The sequence below is a fragment of the Mustela lutreola genome, chromosome 7, assembly GCF_030435805.1.
Source record: "Mustela lutreola isolate mMusLut2 chromosome 7, mMusLut2.pri, whole genome shotgun sequence".
Taxonomy (NCBI): domain Eukaryota; kingdom Metazoa; phylum Chordata; class Mammalia; order Carnivora; family Mustelidae; genus Mustela; species Mustela lutreola.
The window spans coordinates 51,489,472-51,513,003 of NC_081296.1; the positions used below are offsets into that span (position 1 = coordinate 51,489,472).

General features: G+C 40.4%; 1 protein-coding gene across 7 annotated transcripts in view; it reads left to right on the forward strand.

Moving 5' to 3' along the window:
* Window positions 1–23,532, forward strand: part of TRIP4 (thyroid hormone receptor interactor 4) — a 66,617-nt gene that overhangs the window by 24,173 nt on the left and 18,912 nt on the right. For 6 of the 7 annotated variants that reach the window (XR_009355417.1, XM_059180761.1, XM_059180763.1 and 3 more), the window contains 5 exons: window positions 1,423–1,638; window positions 5,543–5,669; window positions 8,852–9,039; window positions 14,745–14,869; window positions 17,105–17,196. Coding sequence is in view for 6 of the 7 variants with exons in the window: in XM_059180761.1 (XP_059036744.1) it covers window positions 1,423–1,638; window positions 5,543–5,669; window positions 8,852–9,039; window positions 14,745–14,869; window positions 17,105–17,196 (748 nt within the window). In the remaining variant the exon portion in view is untranslated. The remainder of the gene's footprint in view (window positions 1–1,422; window positions 1,639–5,542; window positions 5,670–8,851; window positions 9,040–14,744; window positions 14,870–17,104; window positions 17,197–23,532) is intronic. The other variant, XM_059180766.1, reaches the window with a different exon arrangement.

Here is a 23,532-nt window from a genome sequence, read left to right on the forward strand (position 1 = left end):
GGCTCAGTGGGTTAAGCCGCTGCCTTCAGCTCAGGTCATGATCCCAGGGTCCTGGGATCGAGTCCCACATCGGGCTCTCTGCTCAGCAGGGAGCCTGCTTCCTCCTCTCTCTCTCTGCCTGCCTCTCTGCCTACATGTAATCTCTCTCTGTCAAATAAATAAACAAAATCTTTAAAAAAAAAAAAAAAAAAAAAAAAAAGAAATAGAATTGGCAATGGAGTACATTTCTGGGTAAATGGAAACTAGAAAGGGGTCTCTCCCTGCTAATGCCCCCTTTTCTCATGTGTTCCAGGGTACCAGTTTCATTATTTAGGTTCACATGTAGGACCAGCTTTTTCCTGAGCCCTCTGAAACCTCCCCGTCTCAGTCTACTTTAAAACTTGTAGAATTTCAGCTGTGTCCTGAAAAATTGAAATCTATATATGAATCTAAATTCAGTATTTCCCTGTGCCTGTCTGTGTATATCACAGGCATCACTGTGTGTGTTATGTCACTTTGTATATTATGCACAAAGTCAGTTGTGACTGGATTTGTTCATTTTGAGTAGTCACTTAACTTCTTTGAGCCCCAGGCCCATTATCTATAGCATGAGAGAGTTGGGTCATCAAAATTCCTTCTAGTTCTCAGTTTCTTTGTCAGTATGATCTTAGGAATAGGCCTGAGGCCATATCTTAGAATTTGACCAGTGTTTTAGTGTTTTATTGAGGGACTGGAGATAGGTTTTGGGGGGCAAGGGGTAGAAACTGACTTATAGTAGTAGAGTGGTAGGATGTCCTAAGAGTAAGCCATAATGGGGCATCTGGGTGGCTCAGTGGATTTAACTCCTGCCTTCGGCTTAGGTCATGATCCCAGGGTCCTGGGATGGAGCACCGCATCGAGCTCTCTGCTCAATGGGGAGTCTGCTTCCTCCTCTCTCTGCCTACTTATGATCTCTGTCTGTCAAATAAATAAATGAAATCTTTAAAAAAAAAAAAAAAAAAAGTAAGCCATAGGACTTAAATAGTCCAGGATAGCACTCCTTAGTTTCTAAGGGAAAGGACAGCAGTTGGGCCTAGCAAGAATAGACAAGGTCCCAGTAAAAGGGTCTGGGATATTGAGTAAGCTGCTGAGACATGAATTCAGATGTAGCAAAACCTGGTGGAAGCTCAGTTATGGCTGGACCAGTTTAAAAAAAAAAATGGCAGAAGGATAATGGGTTATATGCTGTGTCTTTTTCTGCCTGAGAGTGAGATTAGTTTCAAGAGCTGAGCTGAGACTGCAATGGGGATAAGATATATGCAGAAGCTGGGAACCAAGCAGAGCTTGACCTGATTTTGGACTTTTTTGGGCATCTATATTTGAGGTAATAATCTCAGGATATCAAGTCCCTGTTTTATCAACAGGTGACCCAGTTGACATGTGTTCTGTTTTTTACCTCCTTAGCATTCGAAGGACCCAAGTCATTGATGATGAGTCAGATTACTTTGCCAGTGATTCTAACCAGTGGTTGTCTAAAATTGAGCGGGAGACTCTGCAGAAGCGAGAGGAAGAGCTGAGAGAATTTCGACATATGTCTCGGCTCTCTAAGAAAGTCACCATTGACTTTGCAGGCAGGAAGATCGTGGAGGATGAAAATCCACTAGCAGAGTATCACAGCAGGTAAGTGGGCAGCACCGGAAAGGGTTTGGGAGGGGGCAGTTTGACTGTAGAGGACTTTCCCCCTGTCATGGATCTGTTATTTATTTTATTTTATTTTATTTAAAATTTTATTTATTTGAGAGAAGAGAGAGAGCGAGTGTGAGCAAGGGCAGGGATGGAAGGAGAGGGAGAAACAGACTCCCCTGCTGAGCGGGGAGCCTGACATGGGGCTCAGTTCCAGGACCCCACCTGGAATCATGACCTGAACCGAAGGTAGATGCTTAAATGACTGAGCCACCCAGGCACCTCTATTTTTGTTGATTTTAAAAATAATATATTCATTTGCAGGGCACCTGGGTTGCACAATGGGTTAAAGCCTCTGCCTTCGGCTCAGGTCATGATCTCAGGGTCCTGGGATCGAGCCCCGCATCGGGCTCTCTGCTCAGCAGGGAGCCTGCTTCCCTTTCTCTCTCTGTGCCTGCCTCTCTGCCTATTTGTGATCTCTGTCTGTCAAATAAATAAATAAATAAATCTTTAAAAATATTTATATATTCATTTGGGATCATTGTAAGAGTAGCTAAGACTGGGGCTCCCGGGTGGCCCAGGGGGTTAGGGCCTCTGCCTTCCCTTCGGGACTTGGTCCCAGGGTTCTGGGATCGAGCCCTGCACTGGGCTCCCTGCTCAGCAGGGAGCCTGCTTCCCCACCCGCTCTCTCTCTGCCTGCCTTTCTGCCTACTTATGATCTCTCTCTCTCTCATAAATAAATAAAATCTTTAAAAAAAAAAAAAGTAGCTAAGACAATTTTGAAAATGAACAGTGAGGGGAATTTGTCTTCTAGAAAATTGCTGTAGTTTGATAAACTTTTTAAAACAATGAGGTACAGTTTGGGCATGGAGAAGATCAATGAAATGTAAAGGAATCCAGAAACAATCTTGAATTACGTGTGCTTGTGTCCACACATGCATAAATTAGTAATTGAAATAGCGTTTCTCCTTTCTTAAAAAAAAAAAAAAAGATTTATTTATTAGAGATAGTGCATGCATGTGCACAAGTCAGGGTAGGGGCAGAGGGACAGGAAGAGGGAGAGAATCTCAGGCAAATTCCCTGCTGAACACAGAGCCTGACATGGGGCTCCATCCCACCACCCTGAGATCATGACCAAAGCCAAAATCAAGAGTCAGATGCTTAACTGACTGAGCCACCTGGGTGCCCCTGAACCAGGTAGCATTTCTGAATAGTAAGAAAAGGGTTAAATATATGATGGAATGATTGGGCACCGACTTGGAAAAAATCTACATTAGCTCTGTACCTCAAACCATACTGCGATAATAAGTTTGACTAAATAGTTAATTGTAGAAGAGATAAAAAGATTAGAAAGAAATAAAGAGAGGCAGAGGGAGAGGGAAAAGCAGACTTGCCCTGAGCAGGGAGCCCAACCTGGGGCTCAATCCCAGAACCCTGAGATCATGACCTGAGCTGAAGGCAGCCACTTAACCAACTGAGCCACCCAGGTACCCCAAGATATTTATTTTATTTTTTTTAATTTTTATTTTTTAAAGATTTTTATTTATTTATTTGACAGAGAGATTACAAGTAGGCAGAGAGGCAGGCAGAGAGAGAGAGGAGGAAGCAGGCTCCCCACTGAGCAGAGAGCCCCGATGCGGGACTCGATCCCAGGACCCTGAGATCATGACCTGAGCCGAAGGCAGCGGCTTAACCCACTGAGCCACCCAGGCGCCCCAAGATATTTTTAATAAAGTAAAAAAATTCTACCAAACTGAGAGAATATTGTCAACATTTTTAAGTCAAAAGAGGAATATCTATATAAAGACTTCCTGCATATTAGAAGAAACATAGAAAACAATCCATTAGAAAAATGAGCAAAGGTTAAGGACGATTTACAGGTGAAGCAAATAGCCTATAGACATTTAAAAAAAAAAATGCTCAACTAGGGGTGCCTGCGTGGCTCAGTTGTTAAGTGTCTGCCTTCGGCTCAGGTCATGATCCTGAGGTCCTGGAATGAAGCCCCGCATCTGGCTCCCTGCTCCGTGGGAGGCCTGCTTTTCCATCTCCCACTCCCCCTGCTTGTGTTCCTTTCTCTCTCTGTCAAATAAACAAATTTTTTTTAAAAAAGAAGAAAAATATAAAATGCTCAACTAGTTAAAAGGGAAATGCAAATTTTAAAACATAATACATCATTAAATTGGCTGAAATAAAAAATACATATATATATAAAATATTGCTTAATCTATGAGTGTAGGAAACTCAAGATGCTCTTTTACTGTGGATGGGACTGTTAAAATGGTACAGCCTCAATGCCAAGAGTGAACCCTAAATGAATAAAATCTTTAAAAAAAATGCTTTAAAAAATTCTTATTTTTCTTTTCTTTTTGCTTCATGCCTATGTCTCTGCTTTTTTCTTGGTTTGGAAATTTCTCCCTCAATGTTCACTTTTGAAATACCTGCCTATTTGGTACAACAGGTGGGATAATAATAGCAATAATTGCAATAACTGTATCATAGTATAATAGCTACATCCTTCCATGTTTTTGTTCATCATCTTCATAGCTGTTTTAAACCTGCTGTTTAGATTCAGAGCTTCTTGAAGGCAAGAACCATGTCCTCCACACTTTCTTTTCTTAAGTAGGTTCCATGCTGGTCTCAATGTGGGGCTGGAACACATGACTCTGAGGACCCTGAGGTTAACACCTGAACTGAGATCAAGAATCCAGTGCTTAACTGACAGAGCTGCCCAGGTGCCCCTCCTGGATATCCAAGTTGCTTTGGATATCTGAGGTTCCTAACAAATATCTCTTTAATCGTATTAATTGTATTTAATTGACCTTTCCTCCTGGTAAAAGCTTTTCATTATGTTGTGCCTCACAATTATCATTATCTACAAATATTTCTAAAGCATCTGGCAAGAACATGGAGTACAGCAGCAAGTAACATAGAGATATCAATAAGAATAAGTTACGGTTCCTGCAGGACCTATGATCTATTAATAATCAGTAAGATTAGTTCTCCCGTTTTTGTTTTTGTTTTTTAAGACTTTAATTTGTTAATTTGGCAGACAGAGATAACAAGTAGGCAGAGAGAGAGGATGAAGCAGGCTCCCTGCTGAGCAGAGAGCCCCATGCAGGGCTCTATCCCCGCTGAGCGGAGAGCCCCATGCGGGGTTGGATCCAAGGACCCCGAGACCATGACATGAGCCGAAGGCAAGGCTTAACCCACTGAGCCACCCAGGCATCCCAGTTCTACAGTCTTTAAATGAATAATGATCACATTCTTTTGTGAGTTTAGAGCCAAAATAAATAACAAACACCATAGGCACAGGATAACATGGGATGTATTCCGTGACTGTTTATGAGACTGACCTGCTGCCTACTGCACTAAGGAGGCAGGTTCCGTGACTGTTTAATTAGTAGGTGTTAATAGGACTTCAGAAAAAGGAGTAAGAACTTTTGTGCTAGGCCAGTAGAGTGCCTCATTAGAACTTCTGGGCCTCGAGGCAAGGATAGAATCCAGATAAGCATGGAGAAGTAGACAGGGACTTCTGAGTGGGCAGAGGAGTAATTGAATGTGTTGAGTAAATAGATTGCTATTGAATACTCTTCTGTGGGTCAGATTATTTCTATGCATGTTTTCTTATCTTGGCATTTTTAGTGATATTGTTATGCAGATGAATGATTGTAGTATGCCCTACCTATTTTCTTAATGTTCTGGAACTTCTACTAACTCATATTCCTTAGGGTTCTTGGAGTGAAGAGAAGGAAGTTGGTGGTGGGGATAGGGAAGATCATTCATGGACCCCTCTTTGAATTTCAAATTTTATCATTGTTGAAGGATTTTATGTTGTGGTAAGTAAGGATATTCTGAGCAAAGAATATTACCAATTATTGCATCCTTTGGTTTGTTATCACAGACTAGATGAGACAATACAGGCAATTGCCAATGGAACCTTGAATCAACCATTGACCAAACTGAATAGATCTTCTGATGAGCCTTTGGGAGTTCTGGTGAATCCCAACCTCTACCAGTCCCCTCCCCAGGTTAGTGATCCTTTTTTCTAGATGGTAATGAGAGAAGTTTGGGCCCTGATATTTCTCCTTCAAGTGTGCCTATTTCATAGGCTTTAGATACTAATTTGCTCTTTGAACACACCCACCAACCTTATTTTCTGGCCCCAGTTTTTTCCAATTTTTTCAGCACTTCTAACAAGTTGACCTGTATTACCTTCCTAGTATTTTCCAAGAGAGGGTTTTTAAAAGTAACATATTTAGACAATAACCCCATGGTCCTTTTGTTAATATTCTTTCTCTGCCTTTTATAGAATATGGGTAATCCCATGGAATGGTATTTTATTTTTTTTTTATTTTTATTTTTTTTATAAAGATTTTATTTATTTATCAGAGAGAGAGAGAGGGGGAGAGAGCAAACACAGGCAGACAGAATGGCAGGCAGAGGCAGAGGGAGAAGCAGGCTCCCTGCTGAGCAAGGAGCCCGATGTGGGACTCGATCCCAGGACGCTGGGATCATGACCTGAGCCGAAGGCAGCTGCTTAACCAACTGAGCCACCCAGGCGTCCCGCATGGAATGGTATTTTAAACTAAAATGTTTGTTGTTGTCATTCACTTTTTCCATCATACATTGAGCATCTACTATGTGCAAGCATAGTAGTAAGTGATAAACTGACTGTTACACTGCTTCTATCCTCAAGAAACTAATAGATTAGTAGGGGAAAAGATTACATAGCAGCTCTAATACTAACAGAAATTTAAATAAAGTATGGTGGAAACCCAGGGGAGGGAAACAGTACTTCCAGTTGAGAATAAAAGAGGCTTTTTTTTTTTTTTTTTTTTTTTTTTTTTTTTTTTTTTTTTAAAGATTTTATTTATTTATTTGACAGAGAGAAATCACAAGTAGTCAGAGAGGCAGGCAGAGAGAGAGGAGGAAGCAGGCTCCCTGCTGAGCAGAGAGCCCGACGCGGGACTCGATCCCAGGACCCTGAGATCATGACCTGAGCCGAAGGCAGCGGCCCAATCCACTGAGCCACCCAGGTGCCCCATAAAAGAGGCTTTTATAGGGAAGTTATAATTTGAATTCCTTAAAATAGTTGCATATGTTAATTGTACTTCAATTAAAAAAGATAATTGCAATGACAGACACATGTGCATAGAGTAGAACTTCAAGAAAGAGTTCATAAATGCACTAGAGGGGTCACCAAAGAAATAGTGTTTGAGAGAAGACTTAAAGGATGAATAACAATTTCAAATGAGATGAATCTAAGGAGGAAATTCCAGGTGGAAGGTACAGCATGTACCAAAGGGTCAGCAGCTTAGGAGCATTATAGATTTGTTAGAACCAGAAGTAATTAAGTATAAAAGTTAAGATGAAAAAAAAAAAGATGGACTAGTAGGTGTATTAGTTTCCTAGGGCAACTATAACAAAGTATCACAATTAGTTAGGTTAAAACAACAGAAATTTATTTTCTCACAGTTTGATAATCAAAACCAAAGTGTTGGCAGGGCCACACACTTCCTCCAAACACTTCCTTGCCTTTTAAGTTTCTGGTGTCCCTGAGTGTCCCTTGGTTTGTAGCTGCATCATTCTGATGTCTGCCTTCATTTTCACATGGCCTTATTCCTTGTATGTTTTTGTCTCTAAGTGTTCTTCCATTTTGTAATAATTTTTTAAAAATTTATTTGACAGAGAGAGAGAACACAAGTAGGCAGAGCAGCAGGCAGAGGGAGAGGGAGAAGCAGGCTCTCTGCTCAGAGAGCCCAATGCGGGGCTCAGACCCATGAGCCGAAGGCAGCCGCTTAACTGACTGAGCCACCCAGGCGGCCTTGTTCTTCCATTTTATAAAGGCACCAGTCATTGGATTTGGGGTTGAACCTAAGCTAACATTACCGTATCTTAATTTAATTGCATCTGCAAAGACTATTCCCAAATAAGGTCACTTTTACAGGTTCTGGATAGACATAAGTGTTAGGGTGCATACTACTCAACCCAGTACAGTAGACATCATCTTACCATGAAAGCCTTTATGTCTCATGCTGAGGAGTCTGGTTTTATTCCATAGTCAGCAAAGGGAAGTCTTTAAAGAAAGCAGAAGATTAGCATGACTTCCATGCCTATATAGAGAACAGATTGGAGAGAGGAGTAAGACTAGAAGCAAGGAAATTCCTAAGAAGGTTATTGCAGTAGTGCAGTGGGGAGATAATGGGAAGCCAGGTTAATGTTATAATACTGGTAGGGCAGCAGATGAGGAGACCAGTTACTAAGGTCTATAACAGTATTATAGAAATATAAGAGATTAATTTAGGAAAGTGGCTGTGGGAATAGAGAAACCAGTAATATAAACTAGAACTGTAGTAGAACTAGAACAGAGAATGTGGGCCTCAAAATTGTTCAAACACCAACATGTTTATGAAACCACTTATTTGCCCCATAAAGGATGAGTCTTTCCTGGGTATTCGCAGTTAAGGTCTCTATCCCTGTGTAATATTTACTCTATTCTGGTTTAGATTTTGGATAGCTATTTATGTCTTTGTCTTCTACTAGGATTATAAGTTCCTTGAAAGAAAGAACTGTATCTTTTTTATACTTTATGTGCTTCACATAGTCAAGTATTAATAAATGTTTATTTTATTAAGATATGATGCAGTTGATTAAAATCATAAAACTTTATTACAGAAAGATTATTAGAGATTAACTTAGTCCAACACCCACATTTTATAGTTGAGAAAACTAAAACTGTTAAAAGTTAAGTAATTGTTTGGAATCTCTAAACTACTATTCTGGTTTTTCCCCCCAACAAATGATCAAATAAGCCAAAAGCTAAGAAATCTAAACTAACTCCAGATTTTATCATCTTAAAACCTACTACCTTTTTTGGCCGTGTTTCAGATAAATATGGTATAAACTTTAAGAAAACTGTGGGGCGCTCAGGTCATGGTCTCAGGGTCCTGGGATCGAGCCCCGCATCGGGCTCTCTGCTCAGCAGGGAGCCTGCTTCCTCCTCTCTCTCTCTCTCTCTGCCTGCCTCTCCGCCTACTTGTGATCTCTGTCTGTCAAATAAATAAATAAATAAATAAATAAAAAGAAAAAGAAAAAGAAAACTGTGCCCAGTATGATTTCTTCATTATAAGCATTCATTTCATTTTGTATATCTACCCCATGTTCTTTCCTTGTCAGACAAAACTGTATGTTTGGTTTCTTTTTTGTGTAGTGGATAGACCAGACAGGTGCAGCCTCACAGAAGAAGGCATTCCATTCAGCAGGATCAGAACTAGAATTCAACTCTTATCGGCATCAGCTGCGAATCCAGGACCAAGATTTTCAGGAAGGCTTTGATGGTGGCTGGTGCCTCTCTATGCATCAGCCTTGGGCCTCTCTGCTTGTCAGAGGGATCAAAAGGTAAGGATAGAAATGAATCGTGGCAGTGGAAGATTTTATAGTGACATAAGCTTAATTTAGAATTATGAATTAGGGAGGTAGCTGGGTGGCTCAGTTGGTCAAGCATCTGACTCTTGATTTTGGTTCAGGTCATGATCTCAGGGTTATGAGATGGAGCCTCGAGTTGGGCTCTATCCTGGACATGGAGCCTGCTTAAGATTCTCTATCCTTCTCCCCCTCACCCCCGCCCAACCTCTCTGTTTCTCTCTTTAAAAAAAAATGTGGATTAGAATTCATTTTCCCCAATTTAGTGATTATTTATAATACTCTTCATAGAAATTTCAGCAATATATTCATGTAATTGATTTGGTAGTAGTGTTTTTACTGAATAGCTTAAAAAAACTGAGTTTAGAAAAACTAAGAATCCTAATCATAACAAAGAATAGAGTACCATTTTTTCATCTTTATAGAAAGCCTTTTTTTTTTAAGGATTTATTTATTTATTTGACAGAGAAAGAGATCACAAGTAGACAGTGAGGCAGGCAGAGAGAGAGGGAGAAGCAGGCTCCCAGCTGAGCAGAGAGCCCAATGTGGGGCTCGATCCCAGGACACTGGGATCATGACCCAATCCAAAGGCAGAGGCTTAACCCTCTGAGCCACCCAGTCGTACCTCTTTTTTTTTTTTTTTTTTTTAATTTTAATTTTAATTTTAATTTTTTAAAGATTTTATTTATTTATTTGACAGGCAGAGATCACAAGTAGGCAGAGAGGCAGGCAGAGAGAGAGGGGGAAGCAGGCTTCCCGCTGAGCAGAGAGCCTGATGTGGGGCTCAATCCCAGGACCCTCCCCCTCTCCCTCTGCCTGCGACTCCGCCTGCTTGTGCTCTCTCTCTGTCAAATAAATAAATAAAATCTTTTTTTAAAAAAAGAAAAATAAGGGATGCCTGGGTGGCTCAGTTGGTTAAGCGGCTGCCTTCGGCTCAGGTCATGATCCCAGCGTCCTGGGATCGAGTCCCACATCGGGCTCCTTGCTCGGCAGGGAGCCTGCTTCTCCCTCTGCCTCTGCCTGCCTCTCTGTCTGCCTGTGCTTGCTCGCTCTCTCTCCATCACTGACAAATAAATAAATAAATAATCTTAAAAAAAAAGAAAAAAAAAAGAAAAAGAAAGAAACAGCTACTGTTAGCATTTTAGAGGGTTTACTTATATTTTTTCCTGTGCAAATTATTATACAGTGAGACCATAATATATATTATGTTTTACTTCTTTCACTTTATCATTGCAACATATTCATTTTTCCTTTTTTCCCAATTTTATTTTATTTTATTAAAGATTTTATCTTTTTATTTGACACAGAGAGAGAGATGATAAGTAGGCAGAAAAGCAGGCAGAGAGGGGAGAAGCAGGCTCCCCACTGAGCAAAGAGCCCTTCATAGGGCTTGATCCCAGGATCCTGAGATCATGACCTGAGCTGAAGGCAGAGGCTTAACCCACTGAGCCACCCAGGTGCCACCCTTTTTCCCAATTTTATTGAAATGTAATTAACATATAACATATTAGTTCAAGCTGTACAATATAATGATTTGATATAGAAGTATATATATTTTTTAAAAATTGCCTCAATAAGTTTAGTTAACATCCATAACTTCACATAGTTATAAATTTTTTGTTTGTCATGAGAATTTCTTTTTGTTTTTAAAAGATTTTATTTATTCTGGGGAGGTGGGGAGAGGGAGAAACAGGATCTCCACTGAACAGGGAATCTAATGGCTGCAGGGCATGGGGCTTGGTCCCAGGTCCCTGGGATCATGACCTGAGCCCAAGGCAGATGCATAACCAACTTAGCCACCCAGGTGCTCTTGACATGAGGGCTTTTAAGATCTACTTTCTTAACGACTTTTAAATATACTAGACAGTATTTTTAAAATTTATTTATTTATTTATATATTTGAGAGAGAGAGCAGCAAGGGGGAATGGCAGAGGGAGAGGGAGAAGCAGGCTCCCTGATGAGCGAGGGTGCAACGTGGGGCTCAATCCCAGGACCTCTGGATCATGACCTGAACCAAAGGCAGATGAGCCACCCAGTCGCCCCTATATAATACAGTATTGTTAACTGTAGTTACCAGCTGTACATTACTTCCCTGGGACTTACTTACCTTATAACTGAAAATTTTTACTATCTTCACCCATTTACCTCTGACAACCACCAGTTTGGTCTCTGTATCTATGAGTTTGCTTTTTTTCAGATCCCACATATAAGTGAGATCATACAGTATTTGTCTTTTTCTGTCTGATTTAGCACAGTGCCCTCAAGCTCTATCCATGTTTTAAATTAAATGGCCGAATAGTATCCCATTGTGCATATATACCACATTTTCTTTATCCATTCATCCATCAGTAAACATTTGGTTGTTTCCATGTCTTGCCTGTTGTACATAATGCTGCAATGAATGTGAGAGGTGCAGATATCTTTTCTTTCCCTTTCTATTTTGCCTTTAGAGTTTATTATTCCTAGGCAGTGTCCTAACTCATAATAGTAATAATACCATTTATTTATTTATTTATTTATTTAAAGATTTTATTTATTTGACACAGAGAGACACAGCGAGAGAAGAAACATAAGCCGGGGGCGGGGGTGGGGGGTGTGGGAGAGGGAGAAGCAGGCTTCCAGCCAAGCAGGGAGCTGGATGGGGGGCTTGACCTCAAGACACTAGGACCATGACCTGTGCCAAATGCAGAGGCTTAACGATTGAGCCACCCAGGCGCCCCAATAATACCTTATATTTAAATAGCTTTTTACAGTTTTAAAAGTAGTAGCTCTATGAAAGAGATTAGGCCAGTTTATAATCTTGTACAAATGATGGCACTTAGGTAAGCAAAGATAAAGTAGCTTTCTCTGAATTAAAAAGCTCGTTTGCAGCAGAGATGGAACTAGAGTTCAAGTTTTCAGAGTGTTTTTTCCATTCTTACTGAGTAAGCTTCAGTTATTTTTCTTCTGAAAGAAAATTTTTTATTGGCATTTAGGATCAGTCATTTCTACTCTGGTGTTTTCATTATTAGTTGTGACTTCCCTCCTTCATTACCATTTTTGTTCCCTCTTGAAGATCAGGCCTTCTTGCTTTAGCTTGTAATTGGTTTTTTTTTGTTTTTTTTTTTTAAAGATTTTATTTATTTATTTGACAGAGAGAAATCACAGGTAGGTAGAGAGGCTGGTAGAGAGAGTGAGAGAGAGAGAGGGAGAGAGAGGGAAGCAGGCTCCCTGCCGAGCAGAGAGCCCGACGTGGGACTCGATCCCAGGATCCTGAGATAATGACCTGAGCCGAAGGCAGCGGCTTAACCTACTGAGCCACCCAGGCGCCCCGGCTTGTAATTGTTTTATAGTTCATGTGTGTAGTGTCATTAGAACAGGTGCGTGTGAGGGACACCTGGGTGGCTCAGTCGATTAAGCGTCAGGTCATGATCCTGGGGTCCGGGGATTGAGTCCCACATTGGGCTCCCTGCTCAGTGGGGATCCTGCTTCTCCCCTGGCTGCTTTGCCTGCTACTCCCCTGCGTCTGCTCTCTCTCTGACAAATAAATAAATAAAATTTAAAAAGAAAAAAAAAAGAACAAATGTGTGTGAATCTGCTTCTGCTTCAGAGCAGCTGGGCCCTCAGATACGTGTTTTTCTCATTCAGTTTTCTACAATTCGGTTATCTTTTCCATCTTCCAAAGTAGAAAGCTAAACAGTTTGCCTTCTGCTGAGACAATGAGAATGTTTACATTTCTCTCATCCTATTTTGGATCTGTGTTCTTCAAATTTTGTTACTAAAAAGAACAGATGAGCAGCATCCTGCCCACAATAAGTTATTTCCCACTGAAATAAAATGGGTGGTTCTGCCACATTTGTGAGACCGGTTTCCCAATAACCCTTCAGGTGATTCGGTGTGGAGAGAAGAAAGCTAATGATTCATTCTTCATGTATTATTGATCACCTGCTCTGTGTCTGGCACTCTTTCACTTCATCTGTATTGGAAAATGAAGGATGTGAGAAAGTCCCTATTTTCCATTGTAAGAATTTTGTAATAGGGGTATGTTATCAAGGTACTTACTTCATTTGGTTGGAACCAAAAGACGAACATCCTTTTTCTTCTTTTTCTTTTCTTTTTTATTTGGGTATACTTGACACTCAGTGATACATTAGTTTTAGGTGTACAGCTTAGTGACTTGACAAGTTTATACATTATGCTTTGTTCACCACATGTTTCCCATTTTACTGCTATTACAATATCCTTGTAATAATGAAAAGAAAAATAACTGCTTTTTTTTTTTTTAAGATTTTATTTATTTACTTGAGAGAGAGACAGTGAGAGAGAGCATTAATGAGGAGAAGGTCAGAGAGAGAAGCAGACTCCCCATGGAGCTGGGAGCCCGATGCGGGACTTGATCCCGGGACTCCAGGATCATGACCTGAGCCGAAGGCAGTCGTCCAACCAACTGAGCCACCCAGGCGTCCCAATAACTGCTTTTTATTCCCATGAGTTACTCATTCCATACTGGAATCCTGTATCTCCCTCTCTCCTTCACTCATTTTGCCTAATTCCCCCTCCCCCAGGAACATCTTTTTATAATTCTTGGAGAGTAATTAAATTATTTTGAATGCATTATTATTCCACTTAAAGATTCTTTCGAACTAGTCAAGTTGTTTAATTATCTACAAGAACAGAATCCTTTATAGAATACTTAGAAAATATAATTGAAAGTGGTTATACTTTAAAGAGTGAAGATGATAAGTATTTTCATTTACTTAAATTCTATTAAGTAATGATTATAAAAGTACTCTTCTGAGAGATTTATGTGTTGGTGAGGTTTTTTCTATTAGGTTAGAGATCGATTAACAAAGCTTCCAAGAAAATGTTAGCCTTTCACTCAGAGAAGAGCAAGGATTTCCTTTTTTGTGGCACAACTTAGATACCTTGAAAATGTAAGATTTGGGGGCACCTGGGTGGCTCAGTTGGTTAAGCATCTGCCCTCAGCTTAGGTCATGATCCTAGAGTCCCAGGGTTGAGGCCCCACATGTCATTGGACTCCCTGCTCAGTGGGGAGTCTGCTGCTCCCTCTCTCTCTGCCCTTGCCCCACTTATGTTCTCTCTCTCTCTCACTCACTCTTGAATAAATAAAATATTTATTTTATTATTAATTTTTTTAAAGATAATATCTTAAAAAAAAAATAAGATTTGGGTGGTAGAAGTTCCAAGGCTAGTGAAAGGTACTGAGAGCTATTCTGAGTTACAGAGATCAGGTAAAAAGTAGGACCTGAAAGTGATGAATTGTCTTTGTTCTTTTTTTTTTTTTTTTAAGATTTCATTTATTTATTTGTCAGGGAGAGAGAGCACCCTCACAAGCAGAGGGGAGCGGCAGGCAGAGAGAGAGGCAGACTCCCTGCTAAACAGGGAGCCCGATACAGAAATCAGTCCCAGGACCCTGGGATCATGACCTGGGCTGAAGGCAGACAGTTGATCGTCTGAGCCACCCAGATGCCCGAATTGTCTTTGTTCTGATGATAGGAAAAGCTGGAGAACAGGTTTCATACTCTAGTGAAGGGTATTAAATGTTTTTCACACAAAATACCCCTCTTTGTGAAATACTTTCTATAGATCTCTTGGTTCAACTGGAAGATTTGCTGTTTTAAATGAGATTCACTGGGATACTAGAATTTAAACCCTTCCTCTCAATTTGTAATTGTTTTAAGGGTGGAGGGCAGAAGCTGGTACACTCCTCACAGAGGACGACTTTGGATCGCAGCCACAGCCAAAAGACCCTCCCCTCAAGAAGTCTCAGAACTCCAGACTACATATCGTGTTCTTCGTGGGAAAGGTAACACCCGTATATTCTCCTTTCAGTATTATTTGATGGAGAGAAGTCATTGTTGTTGATGTTCATCTTATTTCATTTCCTTCTTCCTATGAGTTTATTTTTTCTGGGTGAGTTGGTATGAGAGGGACTTTTATCTTTGTGTATATTTGTTTCATGAACAGCTAGCAGGTCATAGATAGCTGTTCAAATCATTAATTCATCATCCAATGAAAATAAAAATAACAGGGGTGCCTGGGTGGCTCAGTGGGTTAAGGCCTCTGCCTTTGGCTCAGGTCGAGAACTCGGGGTCCTGGGATCAGGCCCCACATCGGGGTCCCTGCTCAGCGGTGAGCCTGCTCCCCAGCCCCACCCCGCCCACCGCCACCGCCTGCCTCTCTGCCTACTTGTGATTGCTGTCAAATAAATAAATAAAATCTTTAAAAGAAAAGAAAAGAAAAATAACAGTTCCTAACACCAGATATTGACCAACTGGTTTTAATTTCTTTTTTCTTTTTTTTTTTTTTTAAAGATTTATTTATTTGACAGAGAGATCACAAGTAGGCAGAGAAGTAGGCAGAGAGAGAGGAGAAGCAAGCTCCCTACAGAGCAGAGAAACCCAATGTGGGGCTCGATCACAGGACCCTGAGATTATGACCTGAGCCGAAGGCAGAGGCTTAACCCACTGAGCCACCTAGGCGCCCCTCTTTTTTTTTTTTTTTTTAAGTAAGCATCGCACCCAGCAAGGAGCCCAACTTACAACCCTGAGATCAAGACCTGAGTAGAGATTAAGAATCAGATGCTTAACTGACTTGAGTCAGTTTTAATTTCATCTGAGGAAATTTATTTTCTTTCTTTCTTCCTTCCTTTTTCTTTCTTTCCTTCTCTCTCTCTCTCTCTCTTTTAAATTGTGAGAGCAAAATGACTACTGTAAACTCTGGGATCTTTAGATTGGGAAGAACAACCACAGTAAGAAGTTTTTGGGGGGAGTGACCCAAATAGATATCTGCTGTGGGATTTGGACAGGTCAGAGTTGGTTGACTTAAGCAGTGTATTTTGGAAGTCATCCCAAGCACATCAAGTTTGGATCCTAAAAACCACTTCTGACCTTTAGGTGTCTTGTTTTTCTTCCTCTTATCTAACTCATACAGTTGTTTTAAAGGTAGAATGAGAGGATAATTACAGAGCTACCCTTAAAAGTTTTTAGGAAACCAAAATTTTAGGAATCAAAAGTTCATATTTTCTTTTTTTTAAAGATTTTATTTATTTATTTGACAGAGAGAAATCACAAGTAGACGGAGAGGCAGGTAGAGAGAGAGGAAGGGAAGCAGGCTCCCTGCTGAGCAGAGAGCCCGATGCGGGACTCGATCCCAGGACCCTGAGATCATGACCCGAGCCGAAGGCAGCGGCCCAACCCACTGAGCCACCCAGGCGCCCTGACTGGCTTGTTTTAAATTTGTGTTGTCTTGGGCTCCTGGGTTGTTCAGTGGGTTAAAACCTCTGCCTTCGGGCGCCTGGGTGGCTCAGTGGGTCATAATCCCAGGGTCCTGGGATCGAGCCCCATGTCGGGCTCTCTGCTCCGCGGGGAGCCTGCTTCCTCCTCTCTCTCTGCCTGCCTCTCTGCCTACTTGTGATGTCTGTCAAATAGATAAATAAAATATTTTAAAAAAAAACAAAAAAAACCCTCTGCCTTCGGCTCAGGTCATGATCCCAGGGTCCTGGGATCCAGTCCCGCATCGGGCTCTCTGCTCAGCAGGGAGCCTGCTTCCCTTCCTCTCTCTCTGCCTGCCTCTCTGCCTACCTGTGATCTCTGTCAAATAAATAAATAAAAGTAAAAAAAAAAATTGTATTGTCTTATTTTTTTTTCTAACTCCCTATGTTCTGTCATTCCTATATTTTTTTGGTTTTTCTCTTCACACCTATAGCTTGTTTCCAAAACCCATCACCACCAAATTCAAAACTAGTCCAGCTGAGTATAGGTGGAATTGATTTGTTTGGAGTTATAGGGTCCTTGAACTTTGATGGTGTAAGGGCAATTTTTTTTAATAGCTTAGGATGTGGATAGTGGACTAAGCCAGCCACTCACTAAATTTTTTGCTAAAATACAAACAGTTGTGCTAAATAAAAACATCATTTTTTTTTCCGTGTCTACAAATACATAAGAGAGAAAGTGATTTGTTCAGAATTGGAATCAGATTGGGCAGTTTCAGGGTCACAGAAAAGAAAATTTATATGATCCTTCTGTTGTTCTTGATTCAGATGTGGAATTTCCTAACGACTATCCATCAGGTTGTCTTTTGGGCTGTGTGGACCTCATTGACTGCTTGTCCCAGAAGCAGTTTAAGGATCAGGTGAGTAAAGAGTAAATTTCTTGGATACATGCTTGGTTTGCTACCATAGTTGACTTGTAGATCCTTCAACACAGAATATCGTGGAGATAGTAAGGTGTTAGCAACTGAATTCAGACTTGTGAGGATAATCTTTTCATAGGGAAATATTGGAAAGAGAAAGGATCAGGTCAGAAACAGAAAAACTAGTGATGTTTTGGTTTCTGATGCATGTACATGTCTGCGTGACAAACTATTGCGCCAACTAGGCTAAAGAGTATAGGGTCCTTTTCCTTTCGTAAAACTTTGCCGCTTTTGGTAAAGAAACCCTCCATTATCCCTTAAATTATTTCAGTTAGGTGGTGGAAATGATAGGATTTGTTATTTTGGAACATTTGGTCCATGCCAGAGAATTCATGATAAGCAGGTATGCTTGAATTCTGATTTCCTGGACTGTGCCATATTTGGGGTATATTTAAGAGAGCGAGAGAGAGTGTGTGTGCACCTGTGCGCATGCATGTATATAGGTATATATTTTTGTTTATTTTGATCACTAAAAATTGGACTGACATAACTAGAGTTCATTTTTGAACAGCAGAGGGAGCTGAAGGACTTTAGCTTAATTGGAGAACTGATTTAGAGCCTTATATTTATACTCAGACCAGCAAAAATCAGAATGGGAAAGTCTATCCTTGGAGCCTGAAGCATCTTATCTAACAATATGGTTTTCCTGTTCTTTGAACAGTTGTTTTAGGCAACCACTATGCCTAGGAAAATGTTCTTCAGTTTCATTTTTTCAGTAAATTGTTTTCCAGATTTCTTTTCTTTTCTTTTCTTTTTTTTTAAAGATTTTATTTATTTATCAGAGAGAGAGAGGGGGAGAGAGCAAGCACAGGCAGGCAGAATGGCAGGCAGAAGCAGAGGGAGAAGCAGGCTCCCTGTCGAGCAAGGAGCCCGATGTGGGACTCCATCCCAGGACGCTGGGATCATGACCTGAGCCGAAGGCAGCTGCTTAACCAACTGAGCCACCCAGGCGTCCCTTATTTGCTTTTCAATATTGTTATTACCGTTTATAAAAACTGTTCTTCTCTATCTTACTCTCCCTACCCTTTCCTCGTAGATTTTAACCAATAGTTAGTATCCCTTTAGTTTTCTTTCATTTTCTTGTGGATTGTCTCCTCAGTCCTCTTTGATTACTTTATGTATATGAGTACACTACATGCATTTTGGCATGAATTTGATCCCTCGCCTCTGGTTCTGCCCTTATTACCTGGTCCAAACTTAGGCAAACCATAGACATGTGGTTGTTTTCCACACTCTTGTGCCTATGCCCCTGTGGGTCTTTCACCATTTTTCTAGGGTCTTCTTTGCTCTCTTCCTTTCCCTCCCCAGCCCCCTCCTTTTTTTTTCAGTCTAGAAGTAAAAATTATAAAAATTCCATACATTGGTATTGGCTTTATAAGGTTTGGTTTTTTTTCATTAAGATTTTATTTATTTGAGAGAGAGCATGTGTGTGCAAACCTATGAGCTGGGGGGAGTGAGGGGCAGAGACGCAGGGAGCCCAATGCAGGGCTCAATTCCAAGACCCTGAGATGATGACCTGAGCTGAAGGCAGACACTTAGACAACTGAACTACCCAGGTGCCCCAGACTTTATAGTTTTAAAGACTCTCACAGTCATTAATAGCTTAGTACGACTTAATATGTTATTAATATATTTTCTTTTTAGGATATTTGCATTCTGAATGGGAACTCAGGAGCATCTGGCAGTGTGGGTGGGGGGTTTGGTAAGGGGCCTTCCTTTATTTTCTTATTTGTTGATCAAGCAAATCACCGTCTGATATAAGGTCAAATGATTTCAATCACTAGACAGCCTATCCTCTTTCTTCCATAGGTTTGTGTAGAGAAGGATAGAAACTGTAACCCTAGCCTATGGAGTGTAGCAAGTTTATGGGAATTAGAAATCTAATTAACAAAATAAATCTTTTTTGTTTCTCAAAGATACCTCTCTTTCAGGTCAGCATGATACTCCTCTTCAAGCTTAGATTATGTCTTTTATCCTGAGGATAGTGAGGGCTGCACATAGAAATATAGGAATCCTCCCATATGTTCCCAGCTGGAAGTCCTGGCAGCTCTCCCTATGAATTTCCCAATGTATGACGTTAGAATATCCCCAAACACTGGAAGCCAGTAGCATTCATTAAACAGGAATCCCTTACCCATTTTCCCTATGATCAGCTTTTCTGGGGCTTTCCCCCACTGTTTCTTTTCTGTGTTTGGGGGTAGCTCAAGAATGTATTCAGAATTGATAGTAGACCTATTTGGAAATTATGTATTAGGTAAGGATCTTTAAAAAGTTATAGCTTTGGTGTTTGGCTGCCTTTTAGAAAATGTCTGAAGCCTCTTTGGTAATCTGCCTGTCCCTAACCTAGGGTTCTGTGATGTAAGAAATGTGATTACCTAGCCTGTTTTACAAACCTTATTCTCATTTCTGTAATAATGAGTTGAAAGTTGAGGAGTAATAGCTCTAGACTAGCGTTTCCCAAACTATTCCATGCATAAGTGTTCTCTGGAGACATAAAAACGGGGGAGGTGATTGTCTATGGACACATGTATTTGGAAAATGAATTTGTATCAAATAAATGTGTTTGTTTACTGCAGACTTTTTCAGGTCCATTAACATGCTAGTGTGCATTATGACGCTGATACATCTAGTGGATATAACATGCAGTGTTCCAAAAACTTAGACCATAAAATCCCTTCTCCCCACCCCATGCACACTGCCTAGTTACTAACTGCAAAACTGGTATCTTGTGGTATATACAACTTAGAAAGTTTTAGTCGACATATGTTTGGTTTTCTTTTATTCTCACAGGTTATCTATGAAAATGAGGGAGAATCATCCAGGAATTGGTTTCTTTTTTTCTCTTTTCTTTTTTTTTTTTAAGATTTTATTATTTATTTATTTGACAGAGAGAGATCACAAGTAGGCAGAGAGGCAGGCAGAGAGAGAGAGGAGGAAGCAGGCTCCCCGCTGAGCAGAGAGCCCGATGCGGGACTCGATCCCAGGACCCTGAGATCATGACCTGAGCCGAAGGCAGCGGCTTAACCCGCTGAGCCACCCAGGTGCCCCAGAAATTGGTTTCTTGACCTGTGTCTTCTTTCTGCATCTTCACGCTCATTTCTCATCACCCAGCTGAATTATATTTTCCTTGAAAACCAGTGTAGATCTAGTAATTTTTATTTCCACTAAAGCTAATCTCCTAAGTAATTTGGACCACATTTTACTTCTCCATCTTGTTCCTAGTTTTTTCCTTCCCCAGAGAAACTCAGTAACTTACTTCCTGACCTCACATTCTTGGCCTTTCTTTGATAAGTTAAAATATACTAAGCCCTCACTATTTCTGACATAGTGTGATCATTTAGTCTCTTAAAACAAACAAACAAACAAAAAAACAATGTTTTATTAGTGGTTGTTTAAAATCAAGTACACTATACTCTGACTGATTTTTTAAAATATGTGCTAAAATTGCTTTGCCCTGAGCTAAGAACTCCTCTTCCTTTTATCTTCTAAGAGTAGTATGGCTGGCTGGATAATTTGTGCCAGAAAAAAATCCCACTGGACCCTAAGCCCTCCTGAGTAATGGCAGGGAATCAACCTAAACAAGGTAGGAATGATACAGAAAAGGCTGTGGGCTCAACTCAGGAGAGAAAGGTAGATGAGAGTCATCTAGTTACAACTTCTCCTGTATTCTCTTGGAAGGAGCCCATGCCGTTTGCCAGCATTTTATCTGCCAGCAGCAGATGTAAGCTCTCAAAAACAGCAGGGAGGATGTTGACTGCAACAATACATCAAGGCTGTGGTTTGTAACCTCAATAGTAAGGCAGTTAAAACTTTTTTTTTTTTAACAAAGACATTTTGATTGCCAAATCCATAACCATTAGCAGCTGTGGTTTGAACAGTTCTCTAGACCCAACAAGTTTTCAAACAGAAAGTTGAGTTGGTGGCTTTTGTTTCTACTTGTCTGTGTTGTTTGTGCTATTTATATCTCTGCCTTCAATAATCTGATTTGTCTGAAATTTCCAAGGTCATTGATTGTTCTGTTTCTTCTGACTAAATCCATTCCTCTCCTGCCAGCATACTGACCCTTCAGTCCATTTGATCTTATGGCTTTTATAATAGCCAAGACCCTGTCTTTAAAGAGCTCTGCTGAAGCAATTCTGCTGGGTGCCTATGTAATTGACATAGGAGTAGAATTGAAGTCTTCATTGGGAAGAGAGTATTACTTGTTCCTTCTCCTATAAGGGTATCCAAGTGATACAGATCTTCAGGACGATTAATAAAAATAGAATGGAAATCATCTATCACCAATGTGTTGTATGCTGATCTAAGAGGTGAGAAATTAGAGGATGAAGGAATATCAATATTCAAACCAGACATTAGCTTTGAAAAATGTGGAGTCCCCAAATTCCCCAAATTTTCCTTTTCTTTTTTTTTTTCAAAGTAACCTCTATGCCCAGCATGGGGCCTGAACTCATGACCCTGAGATGAGAGTCATATTCTCTACCGACTAAGCAAACCAGCCCCTGCAAAATTTCTTTTAATATGTGGAAAATGGGGATGCTTGGGTGTTTCAGACAGTTTAGTGCCTGCCTTTGGCTCAGGTCATGATCCTGGGGTCCAGGGATTGAGCCCCACATCAGGGTCCCTACTCAGTGGGAAGCCTGCTTCTCCCTCTGCCTACTGCTCTCCCTACTTGTGCTCTCTCTCTTTCTCTCTGACAAATAAATAAATAAAACCTTTTAATAATGTGTTAAAATGTCCTCTCTGTTGTACTGAGAAAACCTGCATATTTATAAACCTAAAAATATGTATTCCTAAGGGATCATGAGGGCTGTGTCAGAGACCCAACAAAGAGGGGAACTGAGTATGTGCCACAGCTAGTCTGACTCTAGGCAGTTCTTTAAAATCACAGCTCACTTGAGTGAAACAGGGAATGTATTTTCAGAATTCTCATGAAGACTAGAATATTTACTAGAACTTCTAGGTCAGAACAAACTCTCTCTACAGTTGTTTTATAACCTGAGTGTCAGGTGCCCACATGCATGAGTTGAGGACAACCATGTATGTTTTTTAATAATCCAGAAAGCATTATACTTTCTATTGTTCTTTTCCCAAACAGAGGAGAGAAATAGTAACACTTATCTGTGCATTTATAGAAGTTCTTTGATGTTTAGCTTTTCATCTGAAAATGAACATGTAATTCTTTTTTTTTTTAAAGATGTTATTTATGTATTTGACAGAGATCACAAGTAGGCATAAAGACAGGTGTTGGCGGCGGGTGGCAGGGGAAGCAGGCTCCCTGCTGAGCAGAGAGCCCAGTGCTGGTCTTGATCCTAGAACTCTGAGATCATGACCTGAGCCGAAGGCAGAGGCTTTACCTACTGAGCCACCCAGGCGCCCCTAATTCTTTTTTTTTTTTTTTTTTTTAAGATTTAATTAATTTATTTGAGAAAGAGAGCACAGGTGATGGGTAAGGGGCAGAGGGAGAATGATAGAGAGAGAGGGAAAAGCAGACTCCCTGCTGAGCAGGGAACCCGACATGGAGCTCAATGCCAAGACCCTGGGATCATGACCTGAGCTGAAAGCAGATGCTTAGCTGACTGAGCCACCAAGATGCCTCTGAAAATGAACATATAATTCTTAAGATTTTCTTAAGTATTATTATAAACACTTGAATGCCTACCATAAATTAGACATTGTTTTAGACACTAAAAGAAACAGAAAGGTGAATGAGCCATGGGTTCTGCTCTCAGAATGTTTGAAAGACTACTAGACAGATGAAATACAAATGCAAGCAAACAAATACAAAATAAAAAGCAATGTAAACAAATGTAAACAAAATGTAACAATGTAAACAAACAAATACAAAATAAAAAGCAAAATTACTGTCTTGAAAAGTAGAGTGTCACTGAGGAATTTAAAGGAGGAAAAGGTTGCTTCCAGGGGCACCTGGGTGGCTCAGTGGGTTAAGCCGCTGCCTTCGGCTCAGGTCATGATCTCAGGGTCCTGGGATCGAGTCCTGCGTCGGGCTCTCTGCTCAGCAGGGAGCCTGCTTCCCTCTCTCTCTCTCTGCCTGCCTCTCCATCTACTTGTGATCTCTCTCTGTCAAATTAAATAAAATCTTTAAAAAAAAAAAAAAAAAGAAAAGGTTGCTTCCAGCTAGGAGAGATCTCAAAAGACTTTATTAAGAATATGGCTTTTGAATTAGCATTAAAGGGTAGTAATAATAAAATCTATCACTTTTGATCAGCTGTTATATGACCTATCATGTATGTTCTTATCCTCATTACAATAACA